This window comes from Sphaeramia orbicularis, chromosome 16 (genome assembly GCF_902148855.1).
Source record: "Sphaeramia orbicularis chromosome 16, fSphaOr1.1, whole genome shotgun sequence".
Classification (NCBI taxonomy): Eukaryota; Metazoa; Chordata; class Actinopteri; order Kurtiformes; family Apogonidae; genus Sphaeramia; species Sphaeramia orbicularis.
Window position 1 is genome coordinate 29,026,048 of NC_043972.1, and position 14,181 is coordinate 29,040,228.

General features: G+C 36.6%; 1 protein-coding gene across 2 annotated transcripts in view; it reads right to left on the minus strand.

The window, feature by feature from the left end:
- col14a1a (collagen, type XIV, alpha 1a) overlaps positions 1-14,181 on the minus strand; it is a 204,882-nt gene that overhangs the window by 64,426 nt on the left and 126,275 nt on the right. For both annotated transcript variants that reach the window (XM_030157539.1, XM_030157538.1), the window contains exons 32-33: positions 11,486-11,628; positions 9,547-9,656 (exon numbers count right to left, since the gene is read on the minus strand). In XM_030157539.1, coding sequence (XP_030013399.1) covers positions 9,547-9,656; positions 11,486-11,628 — 253 coding nt within the window. The remainder of the gene's footprint in view (positions 1-9,546; positions 9,657-11,485; positions 11,629-14,181) is intronic.

The window sequence follows — 14,181 nt, forward strand, 5'->3', positions numbered from 1 at the left end:
AAATTACTTTTCTAACGTACTGACAGAGCCGCATTATCTTTGCCATGTTGCACATATGACTTTGCAGTAATCTCACAAATTGAAAAACAACTGCACTTTGATGGCAACAGTGAGCAATTGTACTAATGTTATCTCAGAATAGAAATGTCAAAACAAAGCTAAATCACCAGGAACTGTGGGAATAATAGTTTTTATGCTAACATGTACAAAGTGTACATTTTCTTGAATCGTTTTATTCTCAAGGCTTATTTATCACACAGTGGTAAATGTTTGTTTGTGAAAGCTTGTTAAATGAAAGGCACACATTTACTCCAACACTTGAAACATTCATAAGTATGAAAGAAGAGTTGCAGAAGATTCAACGTGAAGAGAGGGAAACAGGTTTGAGAAACTGGGGGGAGGATTCGTGAGGAGAGGACATATGTGTCACCTCTTGGTATTAACTAAACATAAACGATGTGCTATCCCAGATACAATGATGGAATTGGAAAACTGATGCTCTCACACACTCACATTGTTATGGCAGTTTTTAAACATTGTGTGTGAGATAATGTGGGTTAAAACAGATGAGCCTATCAGCCTATGCGCTTTCTCTGATGTTTCTGACCTGCAGTTAAAATTGTTGCATATTATCATGTGTATATGTTTGTTTGTGTGTGTGTGTGTGTGTGTATTTGTACGATATTGCCTTCTTTGTAAATGTTTCTCATATCTGAAGAAAAATGGTCTGTTGTTACAAACACAAATTACAGTTTATTGTTTCATAAAGAACAGCTAGAGTGCAGAAAGTGTGAAGCATAATTTCAACCAAAGACAAAGATCCCTTTGTGTGAAGTTTGGTTCAGGAACATTACTGTTGGAAATAGAGGCCGACAGGTTTTATGTCACTCCAGAGGAGGATGGACTTAAGCGATCTTGGTGAAATTGAATGTGAGTTTCATTTCTTGTTTTACGGGGGTATAACAGATGTACTGCTAAAATGCCCTCCATTTATGCTGATTTCTTTTGGTTGGATGATTCAGACAAACTGGTGTTGCATTGTTTTCTTGCAGATTTATTCACCAAGCTTGAAAGAGAAGGCTGAGTGTTTTGTTATTTTGTGAATATGTAATGAAACGTCACAGTTTTGACCACTGCAGTTATGTCTGATTTGTGGAAAAGGAAGATTGGGTACCTTGTGTACAGGAGAATAATGTATGAATAGTCCAAAAAATATTGTATTATCAAAGGGAAGTGGACTGTTGCAGTTTGGTATAGTTATGTATTTTTGGTCAAGGGAGAGACTAGCAAAAACGCAAGCTCGTCGGACCAATATTTTGGGAGATATTAGTAATTTTGAAATACAATAGCCTTGCAATGGACTCTATACACAACCCCACTATTTCCTGAACTTCAGGTGGGTCCTTTATTTCCTGTCTTTCATTATTGGACACACTGATTAATCCAGGTGTGCCTAATCAATCAGTTGTCCCAACAAGTAGCAGACACACATGGATTAATCAGTGTGCCCAATAATGAAAGAGAAGAAATAAAGGACCCACCTGAAGTTCAGGAAGTAGTGGGGCTGTGCATAGAGCCCATCACATTGCTATACCCATGACGGCTGACAAGAAGCACAGTACCATACTGCATGATGGGAAATGAAGTTAAAAACAGAAACGACACAATTACTAACTTCAGTCCCCAGATATCGGTTTCAATATATTAATTGTCATTTATATTTTAAAGAATGATTTACCAAACAATTTTTATGTCGGTACTTATATAATATAGACTCACATCTTTTCCCATAAGTCAGCTCTCCCTCGCATAAAAGCTACCACATCTAAAACCTGAGGTTCCCCACAGGTCAACGTGCTAGTGTATATTAATGGCTATAGGACATTGAATCAGCAATATTTCAGCCACAAAATGTTGACTTAACTTTAAGTAAACTCACACTAACTCATAATCAACAACCTGAGTATGTCTGATCCTATATGCAAAAACAACCACACCTCAAATACAGATGTACTGTCATACGGGAAAAAAGACAAATACAAAAAGTCTCATTACAGCTGGAAACACCGTTAGTATTTAATGACTGACTTGGCAGCTGCTACATGTGGATTTTTAACACCATATCTATGTCTATGATATTTATGGAAACAATTTTGATGAGAGCACCGTATGTTTTAAACAACAAGAAACATCTGCAGTGTTGACAGACAAATCAGAGCTAATGAAATAACTTCCAAAGTCTATGAAAAACACGATTTCAGACTTTAACACATACACCACAATGCAGGTCACTACTAGTCTAATTTGCAGCTGCGATCTGTGTCTAAACGAGTCATTATGTTTAAACCTGATGGCACTTTATGCACTTAACTCAGTGCTCTCCTGTACCTAACATAAGGAAATAAAAGCCTCTAATTTAATTCAAACAGATTAAATAGATTTTAAACAGTGTGTTAGGGACACACACATTTACATTTCAGTATTAATATTCTAGGAAAACAGAGTCAAACAGATTAAATTATCCACTTAATAACACAACCTATTCTTTTTACAAACACAGAGAGGAGACACAACTGGATCTAATGCTGGTTACTACTTTTCTATCTTTGTTATTAATTGTTCTTTCTTTACAATAATTATGTATAAGTTAAATGATAATCTGTGGAAGTTAAAGCTTGCTTTGATAGATGTAGTGAGTTAAGACCTATTCACATGAGACCAGTCTTTCCTTTCGACCTGAGGGAAGAGTAGTCCTTCCACAAATGTGTGATTAATGTCTGTAATTTGTGAAAAATAAATAAATAAAAATTCCACTGCAAATTACCTACCTCATTTCACCAAACAGAGGTCCTGTAATCATTTTAGTCCTATGCAAATCTGTGATTTTTTTTTTCTTTTGTCCCTGCCTTCATTCTGCTTTTCATGTTTGAGAATGACAGACACTGTGCTGTCAATTATGAATGAAACTTCTGACACAATTTTTGATGCAGATTCAAGAAGTGAAATCTTTACAGGACGAGTGACATTTATGACAATGTATGGTGTGAACATTGTTTTCAGTTTATACTGTTTAACCCATAAACACTCAGTGCTACATATGTGGCAGTACCAAAATAGTTTTTTTCTTTCTAACCTTTTTTAAACAATTTATCACCATTTATTTTGTTCTGTGATTTGTCTGTGAAAATCAGCTATTTTCCTCTATCTAATTCAGTGATCATGTAGATGCTCATTAAAACTCAGATTAAAGTTGGGGGTTGTTATATCAAAAACAGAGAAAACTGAGGAAAAAGCGACATTTTCAGCAAAATCTCTCATTAACTGAACATAAACCCAGTGTCTCCATCCACTGCTATTGATCCACCTCCATGGGTTTTACTGGTGAATCAATGTTGTGGAAGATGATGGTGTTTCCACGGTAACTACGGAGTCTTTGAATGGGTCATATCTGATGACCATGAAAAAATGAATAACTGTATTTTACACCAATTATTTACATGTATTGATAGGATTAGTGGATCAACAGGTATTAAACAGTTTAAATCAGTAGATGGATTGGTCGCTGGTGGGTGTTTGGGTCTTCATGGGTAAACCATGTGTTTAAGTATGTGTGAAAAATGTGTATGTACATGTATTTATGTATTTATGTATGTATATGTGTGATTATATGCATGTGTTTTATCTTTTTATACATTCATGTTTTTATCCTTTATTTTTCTTAAACTGAGTACGACTGGAGGGATATTTACTATATTTCATTGTGTAGTTGTGCAATTACAATATAGGTATTCTATTCTATTCTATTCTATTCTATTCTATTCTATTCTATTCTATTCTATTCTATTCTATTAGGTCTTAGTATGCCCTGACATCAGATCTGGGAGATAATGTCTGTAAATTAGAGAGAACAGCCTTTTCCCACTCCATATGAACACACAGCATGGAAAACAGGTTAATTTCTAAATCACATGAAGTCCCCGGGTCTATTCAATAGAGCTATAGTAGCAGTTTTAAGCTCGGAACTTCCAAAAAGCAAAATAAACATCTAAATTTTAACAGCACATAAAGACAGCTTTAAGAGCTTGCTCACTTTTTTAATGGGAGGTATTTAATCATTTTGGGTGGCGAAAACCAGTGTTTATGTACTTCCAGAGAGTGTATATGAGCTGTGCTGTAGATAACTCTTCCCTTCTCTCTGTCCAAATGTCAGTACTTCTCTCCCTCTGTTTCCATCTGAAACTTGCTGTCATGTGTGTTTTATCCTTTGCTCTCTCGTCCTTCCCCTGTTTCTGTTTTCTGTGTATTTCTCAGTTTGTGTGTGTGTGTGTGTGTGTGTGCTTCACTGAGCAGTGACAGATCCTGCTGGGTATTCCTGCTTTCACATGAGGTGTCTTCATATGGTAATCCCTTTATAACAAACACACACACGCACACACACATGCACACATACACAAACTTGCAGACACTCCTCTTATTCACTTGTCATCTTGTCTAAACGGAGACATACACTTCCTTTGGCCAGACAGTTTTCTGCATCTGTTCACTCTCGGAACATTGTCATGTTCTCCAGCAGAAAGACAGAAGACAATAGAGGAAACAAAAGGCACCGAGAATGATGGGCAGCTTCTCTGTGACATTTTGAGAAGTGAATTGAAGAAAGAACAGGACAGACTCAGAGTTGGTGGGCAACAGAAATCCACAGAGACCCACTGAAAAGGCTAGAAAACAGAAAAATGTCTTTAAAGGGCAATATGTAGTATTTCTGCTAATTTATCATTACAGTGTTTAGAGAAAAGACTTCTCAAGTTACGTCACCAATGTACTGGATTTTATAGATAAGAACTGAATTTTTTCATGCCAAAGGTCCAGCAGATTTATGTGACCACTAGAGGGAGTAGTGAGTCGCTCAGTCGGTCTCTAATGGTGATGAAAACACTTTGGGGCCTTTGACCAAAGTGTCAGAAGGTGACCACAAGGGATGAAAACCACTAAGAAACAACAGGAATAAAGGAACTAAAGTAATAAAAGCCAGAAGCACTGTTTTCATCACTAGACACAGCTCCAATTGAAAAGAATGGAGTTTGATGATGAAATCACAGCGTTTCTTCCTTGGTGAGTTTGATTAAGAGGCTTTTGAAGGTATAAAGTTAAAATGTGATGTTTTATCTTTGCTAAGTTGCTGTTTGTTGATCCACGGTTCAGACAAAACTGTGACAGCTCTGACCTTGCTTAGACAATTCCAAACAGATCTTTAGAGCAGATACTGACAACACAAAATATACAGAAAACAGAGGGGATTTGTGGAATAAATGTGGCTGTTTTCTGTCTAAAAACAGAGCTAAGCTAACAGAGCTAAGTATGTAAACTATCAGCTGATGCAGCACATGAGACACACTGTTATTTTGACTGATTGTAAAAATAGCTATGAATTTTTGTTTGAAGAAGAAAACCTGATGATCCCATAATACAGATGTGTGTGTAAACAATGAGCTTTATATTTTATTCAATAGGTGATACAGTCTGTGGATACATAGTATTGATTCATTGTTGGTTTTGGCAGTCCTAAGTGTGTTCTGATACACAATTCCCTCCTGCTGTTGAGAGTTTGGAATATCAATATTACATATAACTCCTTTAAATTAAGTTTCAGTCAAGCGTTACCCAGATATTTATATTTATTTTTACCGTCCTTATTGATGTGAATGCAGCTTCAGACCATTTCACAGAACAGATAATGAAGATAAAAGAAATACTACTCAGCCAGTTGTTATTTAGTGCTAAAGATTTCTTCAACGTAAAATTAGTCAATAACAGCACATTTGACTCAGGCTCTGTTATTTATTTAGCATAGACATCATCATTTATGCCACCATTCTCCTTTTCTCTCTCTCTCTTTTTCTTTTTTTTTTACAAAACACTTTCTTCTTTGAAGGGAGCCAAAAATGATATTTAACTGTGGGAATGTCATCAAATTTTGCCATTTCCATTCAGCCTGAATAATCTGACAACATCATTTACATAAAAATATTTGGAGAGACTCCCAGTGAATGAGGGAAAAGAGGAATGTTTTTGTCTGAGACTTTAATTGGAGAACAAATCAATATTGCGTCTGGTGGTCCCCTCTGAGGTTACAAATGAATAAAAGCTTCCTCTTTAGAAAGTGATGTTTTTATTCTAGCTGCTTTCAATTTTATGGAAAAAATAGACTACATAATGATAAAAATATTAAATGTTCATGTCATGCACACTTGTTGGGATACAGTTATAATCTCCACCAAAAAGGTTACATGATCACTCCTGTCCCTGTCCACTCCCTGTCGCAGGATTACATAAAAAATACTACATTGGTTTTTATGAAACTTGGCAGAAGAGTAGGGCATGGGACACGGACAAACTCCTTATGCTTTGGACAGAACCATATAAATCATATAAAGGTGCAGATGCTGGAATTGTTTTTAATTTAACACTGGAGAGCCCCAAGGCAACATAACAATTAACGTATGTTCAATTTGAACTGAGAAATCAGAATTTAAATAGAACAGAATGCCCTTTATTGTCATTATACTGAATGTACAATGAGATTGGGGGAAAAGTTAGGAAACTTGAACTGGAATGCCCACTGTAATTGGATTTTAACTGGGAAAATCATGCAAACTTCTCCAAGCTTGTAAAGCAAATCCTGTGTTATTTTGTAGAGTTGAACTGACGAGTGCTGATTTGGGTGCTGTTTTTACACTCCTGCAGCGATGAAGAGGAGCCAATTCCAAACTGGCTTTTAACACAATCTGTTTGATGTCATGGGAACAATCTCAAGAGGGGGATTGTTATGGAGGATGTCAGGTTAAGTACTCTGCAGGGCTGATGACAATCCTTACATTTACATGTGAGGTGATGCTCAAAGAATACTGTGCCTCCCCTATCCACAATAGGGATAGGGGAACTTAATGGGGAACAATAGGGAACTTAACACTGTTTTCATGTAGAGCTACTGAGTCAACTCACTTTTGCTAAAAGGCTAAATTCACTGTATGAGCAACACTACTTTTTGTGATGTAAAAATGTGATACAGAAGGCAAGAAAACCCTCATGCTATCCTGAATGTCATTTTGGAGCTCCAGTGGTCAATAGAAAGACCAGGCTGCTACATGACAAGTTAGAGAAAAAAGAACACATCAGACTATCAATTTGTTCTAGGGGTGTAACAATACGTTTTCGGTACTGGAGACTTCAGTTCGATACATTTTCAATACGTTTTCGGTACAGTGAAGGACACCAATTTCATTTAAAAAAACTTAACCGATAACTGATCTTCATGAAAAAGTGCTGACACACCACTCTTGTTTTGTTGACTTGTCTCTCTCCATTGACATAACTGACAGGGAATCCAAAATGATCCCAAATCAGAGACCTTACAGAAGATGGAGGGTCTTCCCACTCTGGCTTTGTACCTGTGACACTGCTCTGAGCTGCCATGCTAGTTCACGTTCAGCATGTGTATGGTGCGTATACCACTTAGATGTCTGTCTGGGATATCAAATACTGCACATGGGTTCCACTTGCGGCCACCCTGCTCATAATGTGTGCATTCTGCCTCAAGGTTTGTGTGGAAACTTAAAGTGAGTGTTTGCATTCTTCATGTATTCGTTCAGTACACCTCTGTATTGTATTGAAGGCCCCGAACTGAAACGGTTTAGTACAAATGAGTGCACCGTTACACCCCTAATTTATTCCCAACCAGTGGCTTTGTTTCTTGGCCTCACCCACTCAGGACATGTTTAGACGGATGAACAAGTTTTATGTCTAACATCATGGTTACAGCATCGTCAAAACTTATCTCACAGACTCCTGCAGTTTAAAGCAAATTTTACAGACTCTTGAAACTCTAAAGAATCACTATAAAACATTTTATAGACTGTAACAATAATAATGCCCTTAGCCTGTAATACAAGTCTCTGTGTACAGCTTTGCACTATTAAAGGGTTAAATATTAACTACCATCGTATTGAATTTAACACCTCTGGAGTGGTTCCCATATAAACACCAGGTGAGTGTTGATTTTAACTCAGATGTTAAAACTGTCACTTCAAATTTGCAGTGTAACTTCATGGTTCAAGGTATGCTCTACTCTAACCCTTGATTATTAGCATTGAAAGGCAATCAGCACTTTTGTCTAAATGTGTCACATCAAATCAGTTGCATTCACAGTACTGTCCATCTTCTATCTATGGACAGGTCACTAGGTTTTAATCTGTGAAACTCAGCATAATATGTTGTTATCAAATGGTACTAACGGTGTCTAACTTATCGGACTGTAAAGTAGTAACCAAAGCGTATAGGGGCAGAGGTGACATTCTGGTGCTTTTCCAGCAGCAGTTCTCCGTAAAATATTGCGGTAGTGTAGCTGGAACCAACAATCAGCTTTAATTTCTTGTCATTATAAGTTCTTTGATGGTAGCAACAAGTATAGACAGTAAGATTAGAGGAAAAAGATGAAACTGTGGTTCTTTGTAAGAACCACTTTCATTCTAAATGGTGTGGAAAAGCGCTGTTGTGGAGTAGTTTTGTTACAAATGAAAAAAAAAAAGCTTTCATTTCTTGTCTTGTAAAAGTTCTTTGACATTATTCCAAGGAGTAACTTCCAATGTAATGTAAAATGCAGTGTCTGACTGGCAACAGGAGCCAAAAAGAAAGGTCCAACTGGCAAAAAGGAGGAAAATAGTGGTCAGAATTTGTGGTTTATGAATATAGCGGAATGAGAAGTGGACTTGGTGGAGGTGTGCACTCTGCTAATGGCGATATTTTTTGAGAATTATAAAGTCTAAAATATGTAAAAAAAATAAAGACAAATGTTCACTACAAATCTATCATCAAAGTCGAGAGATCTTAAAGGTGATGAAATCTGCATTATGACACCCACTCAGAACACTCCACTGCTAAAAACATAAAGTAAAATGGGAGCAGAGAAAACAGAAGAGAGTATGAGGAGGGACAGAAGAGGGACGAGGGCTATCATCACCTGCACACAGACACCCACCACAGCAGTGTTGACAGGTCAAGAGTAAAAAAAACCAGCCCAAGAGCCTCTGAAACTAACTCCACAGGCCCCACGGCTTCAAAAATACCAAACTATAGAAGACAGCCCTTATTTTTGTCTCTTTCTTAGCAACTGTACTGAAAAACACCTCGTTCTCTCCGGCTCCAGCAAAGTCTAAATATTGTATGAGAACATTTAATTGAAAATGACTTCATCTCAAAAATCTCCTCTCACTTTAGTGCTGTTGTGTGATAAAACAGTAATGGGCATTCTGAACAGAGGACACACATTTATGAGTCAAGATCAATAGTGTTGAAATGGCTCTAACTCTAATGGACCACCTGCACAGAAATGACATTACACAACACCAGGAATTAAAAGGAAAAAACAAAAACCTTACAGTACATGACCAGCATTTTATCTGTCCACATTAGAATGATTAAAAGTCAAAATCTTTGCATGAAACTACAGCCGGAATAGTTGGATCATTTCTTTTTCTTTTTTAGTCTCACCTTGTGAAAGCTGCCATGGAAGATTCTTTTGATTTCAGTTCCTTCAAAGGTGATTGTCTGGAAATCTCCTTTGTAGTCATAGTTGAAGAACGTCAGTGTCTTTCCAGAGTCTGCATGGACAGAAAGATCGTCAATGAACAGACAGAAAAAGACGAGTGAATATTCTGGGTCAGTGTCTGGTCACAAAGATATTAGTGCAAATTACAGTGATACTAACAAACTGTGTTCATATTCTTTTGTATCCACCAGGTTTGATTAGCACCAACCACCATACTAACAGAACACATTTTGCCTTGCATGATTTCCATTAATCTATTCTGAAAATAATTTAAGATTATTTTATCAGACCAACCCATGACCCAGAAACCTCCAGCTTCTCCATACCAGTTGGCAACAGCAGCTCAAGAACATTCTCCATCTCACTTTATCAAGTCAGCGGTGTCTTTAACACCATTAAATGTTAACACAATGGGATGTTGTTAACTTATATTTGAGGTCCAAATACCACTATCATTGACAAAAACTGAGGAAATGCTAAAAACTATATGTGTCACTAACTGAAAGTCTATTCTTTGTTTATGAAACCAACTAAAATAAAATATAGGTATGCTCAAAATGTGTTTAGTTTTCATTTTTGTCCATTTGTTTCATACTAGTACTTCAGGATGATATGAGCTCTTTTGCTTTTTTTTTTTAGCTGTTTCCGTTTTATAAGATGCCAAACCCATGAACACCTGGCATCACAGAGGAGAGAGTCATGGGAATGCTCTATAGTCCCATTCGTGATAGCTCTGAATGTGACTTAGATAAGAGAAAGTCCCTGGAAGGTGATAAAATAAGTGGAAAATAACTTAAGGGGGGAAAAAAAATCCCACAAACCTAGAAGTCCAAGTGAAAAGCTCAAAAAAGAAGGTAAGGTCAATGAACTGAAAATGAAAAAGTTAAATGAAATGAATGTAAAAGTTTACTATTCATAGTTGAGTTTTTGTTATCGATTAGATTATTTTAACAAAAACATGTGAGACAACAGGTATCAAATGACAGATTTAACAGATATTAAATATCATAATCCTGTGAATACATACAGTCCAAACTCAGCACCACACATTTGACAATCATAGTGTTTCATTATTAGTCTGAAACAGCAGTAGTGCAAGGTTCTGCTGCAAACTAATGATATGTTAATACTTTAACCACTACTATGCTCCAGAATGGATTTCGTAAATGTGTCTAAAGCCGTATTCACATACTACTAGTATTACTTGTGGACCCCTGGTAATTTGTAACACATGTGAAGATTCATCACATGAAACAGAGGTCAGACGTCCTTTCATTATATTGGTACCATGTGAATCAACGTCTCAAATTTGGTGGGATCTGCATTTTTTATTTCGTCTGTGCATTTATTCTGTCTATTTCTTGGTCAAAGACGTTGTAGGCTGCACTAGCGATGATAAATGAAAGTTTTAAAAGTGTTTTGGGAGGTATGTTGTGATATAGCATGGATATTCACCGAAAGAGAAAACTTAAGTCCTTCAGAGGATAGGAATCTGAAAATATGATGGGATGGATGACATGCATTACAGTGTACAGTAACAGGAACATTTTCTGTCTTTCAGCAGTTATCTGTCTGTGGTGAGCCTTGATAACAGAACTTGGGAATAATATTTCAAATAAAAAACACACTTTGCTTATCCTGTGTGAATAAAACACAGATATGGAGGGAGAGTGATACTTTTCCCTGCATAACTGAGCCATCCCATTCAAGAAGAGCATATATATAAATGTGTGTAAATAGTAATTTCTCAGCAGTCTCAACTTTGCTGCATTATGTGTCATCACGGTTTCCTTAAAGGATCTGGAACTGCAGGATCTGACATGCATCTGCCATGATGTGGGTGACACAATGACAAGAAAGTAAAACATAACTCAAACTCACTGTCAAGGATGAGTCCGACTAACGGGTCGTTGCCTTTATTGAGGATTTCCCATAGTGCAAAGGGCTCCTGTGGTGTCTCTGGGAGGAGTCGGAGCATCATGGAGATGGTGTAGTCAGAGGGTAAACCTTCAGGGTGAAGATACCTGGTACACATAAATGTATAAAGCTCAGTCGTGCCCTAAAGACATTTATCCACCAGGGGTCTTTTTCAAAGTGCTGCTTTTCATCTGATGCTCCTGCAGTGCTCTCTCCTGCCTTTGAGCACCTGCCTCTTGTTGATCACAGAGCTCAACCTTTATTGTGCCTTCGAGCGCTTCAGTTTCAGCTTCAACTTTTCACTGAGCTTGAAAGTGTCATTTTTTAAGAACTGAACAATCACAGTTCACGCAAAAGTTAAATCGTTTTGACAGAATGAATCAGGAAACAGCATCACAGAAAGATACAACAGCCTCACAGCCTTTCTGAACTGTAGAGTGGACTCAACATTAAACAAAAACACTTGTATTTTCAGACTTTCTGCGTCTTTTAATGCTGTAATGCCTGGTAGCAACTTCATGCTAAGTCATAACAGACACAATACAACCAATTTGATCTTTGTCAACCATTCGTCACTGATGTGAAAAACTCTTCACTCAACTGTTGAAGCCTTTCAGTGGTTTGTGCATCCACTTTATCAGATAATTGTGTCACTGATGGCTACAGATAATATGGAAATACAGTCTGACTTTAGTACTGTTTTAACACTCAAACATATTTAATACAATAGGATATGATGTATTATTCATAGCCTCTTGCAAGTACTGTGTGTGGCCCATGCAAGATAAAATGCATGAGGCAGTCAGATTTGACCTCTACATCCTACAATTTACTCCTAACAAACATGAAAGAAAAACTATTGACATGCTGTCTTTTATTTAAGCTCTCCTGCTATTAGTAAAAAAGTCATGTTTATTAGCAGGACTGATAAACAGATCTCTGAACAGTGTGGCTGATGACTGAAGGTCCTCTGTTGTTTGTGTCCTGCAGATGCTCCACATGAAGGAGAGAATCACTTAGCATAAACACAGATAAACAGTAACCTGCATGGTTAGACGGTGGTAACAAGGATTTAATAATAGGTACTCAAATTAAAAACACTGAGGGATCCTGTGGTTTTGGGGAGTAACCGATTATATGTTAAGTAATTATGAATCTGATTGTCATCTGTCACAGTCACTAAGAATTAAACAAATTAAAGAACATTAATCACCACATGTATAGAAAGTAAAATGCTCACATGTACAATAAAACAGTCATTCGGTTTGCATCATCAGATCACTATGCATGATTTAGTATTTGAGGATCTTTATTTCTAGAAAACCACAATTCATCTGAGAGTATGTGCTCAAAGATTAATTTTAATTAACCATTAAATTTACAATTTATAATGTTTGATATTACAAATCAGAACTTCACCTCTGCCTTTAAACCATCAGTCCATGTGTACACATAGCTGGGTATTTATATAAATTGATATTTTCCCCTCCTCCTTTTCAATAATATCATCATACACACCAGATCATTTGTAGAAAGTTTTCATCTATATAAACCCACATAAAAACACTGTAAAACACATATAATGCTGATTTTTTGTTGCATACTGTGACATTAAGGAAACTCCATATCCTCCTGTACACACACAAGTACAATTATGGAGTTTTCCATAATCTTCACTTTGGCCAGACCTTTCAGAAATCATTATTTTCAACGACCTAAACTGGAGTTTTCATGTGGATGGAAGGTGAAAATGCAGGACAAAATATCTGTTTTTCCAAATACTAGGGTGCATGTATACATGGCATCAGTCAGACTCCCCAAAAACTGTTCAGTATGAGAGCGATCTGTAATTGGTCGTCTGCAAATAGACAAATCAATGAGCATTTTTCAAAGTGAGGGTGTCTGTGTAAAGCTATTTGTTAGAAAACTCATCAAAAAGTCTTCAAATGATAAAATAGATACAGTGCTTTCTACATTTGCAACAGTGTAACATATAATCTGTAATCTATTATACATCGAAAATAATCTTCTAATCTTAGCCCATAAAGACCCAAACAGTCACTGATGACCAAAACCATCTACTGACCTAAAATGTTTAATACCTGTTGATCCACTAATCCTATCAATCCATGTAAATAATTGCTGTAAAATACAGTTTGGCATCTTTTCATGGCCATCAGATATGACCCATTTGGACGTTCAGAGGCTCCATAGTGAACATAGAAACACTGTCATCTTCTACAACATTGATTCACCAGTAAAACCCATGGAGTTGGATCAATGACCGTGGACAGACACACTGGGTTTATGTTCAGTTAATGAGAGATTTTGCTGAAAAAGTCACTTTTTCTTCAGTTTTCTCTGTTTTTGATATAATAACCTCAACTTTCATCTCAGCTTTTATGAACATCTACATGATTAATAAATTAAATATAGAAAAATATCTGATGTTTACTGAAAAAACACAAAATATAGAGGATTTTGTCATATAAATTGTAATAAATAACTTCAGAAAGTTAAATACAGAGAAAAAGAATATTGTGGAACTGCCACAAAAGTAACATGAGGTCTTTATGGGTTATGTACTTGGGGTTAAATATGTTGCTGTTTTCTCAACATCTGCAAACTGTTATCACATTTGATCCCTGTTGTAATGGACA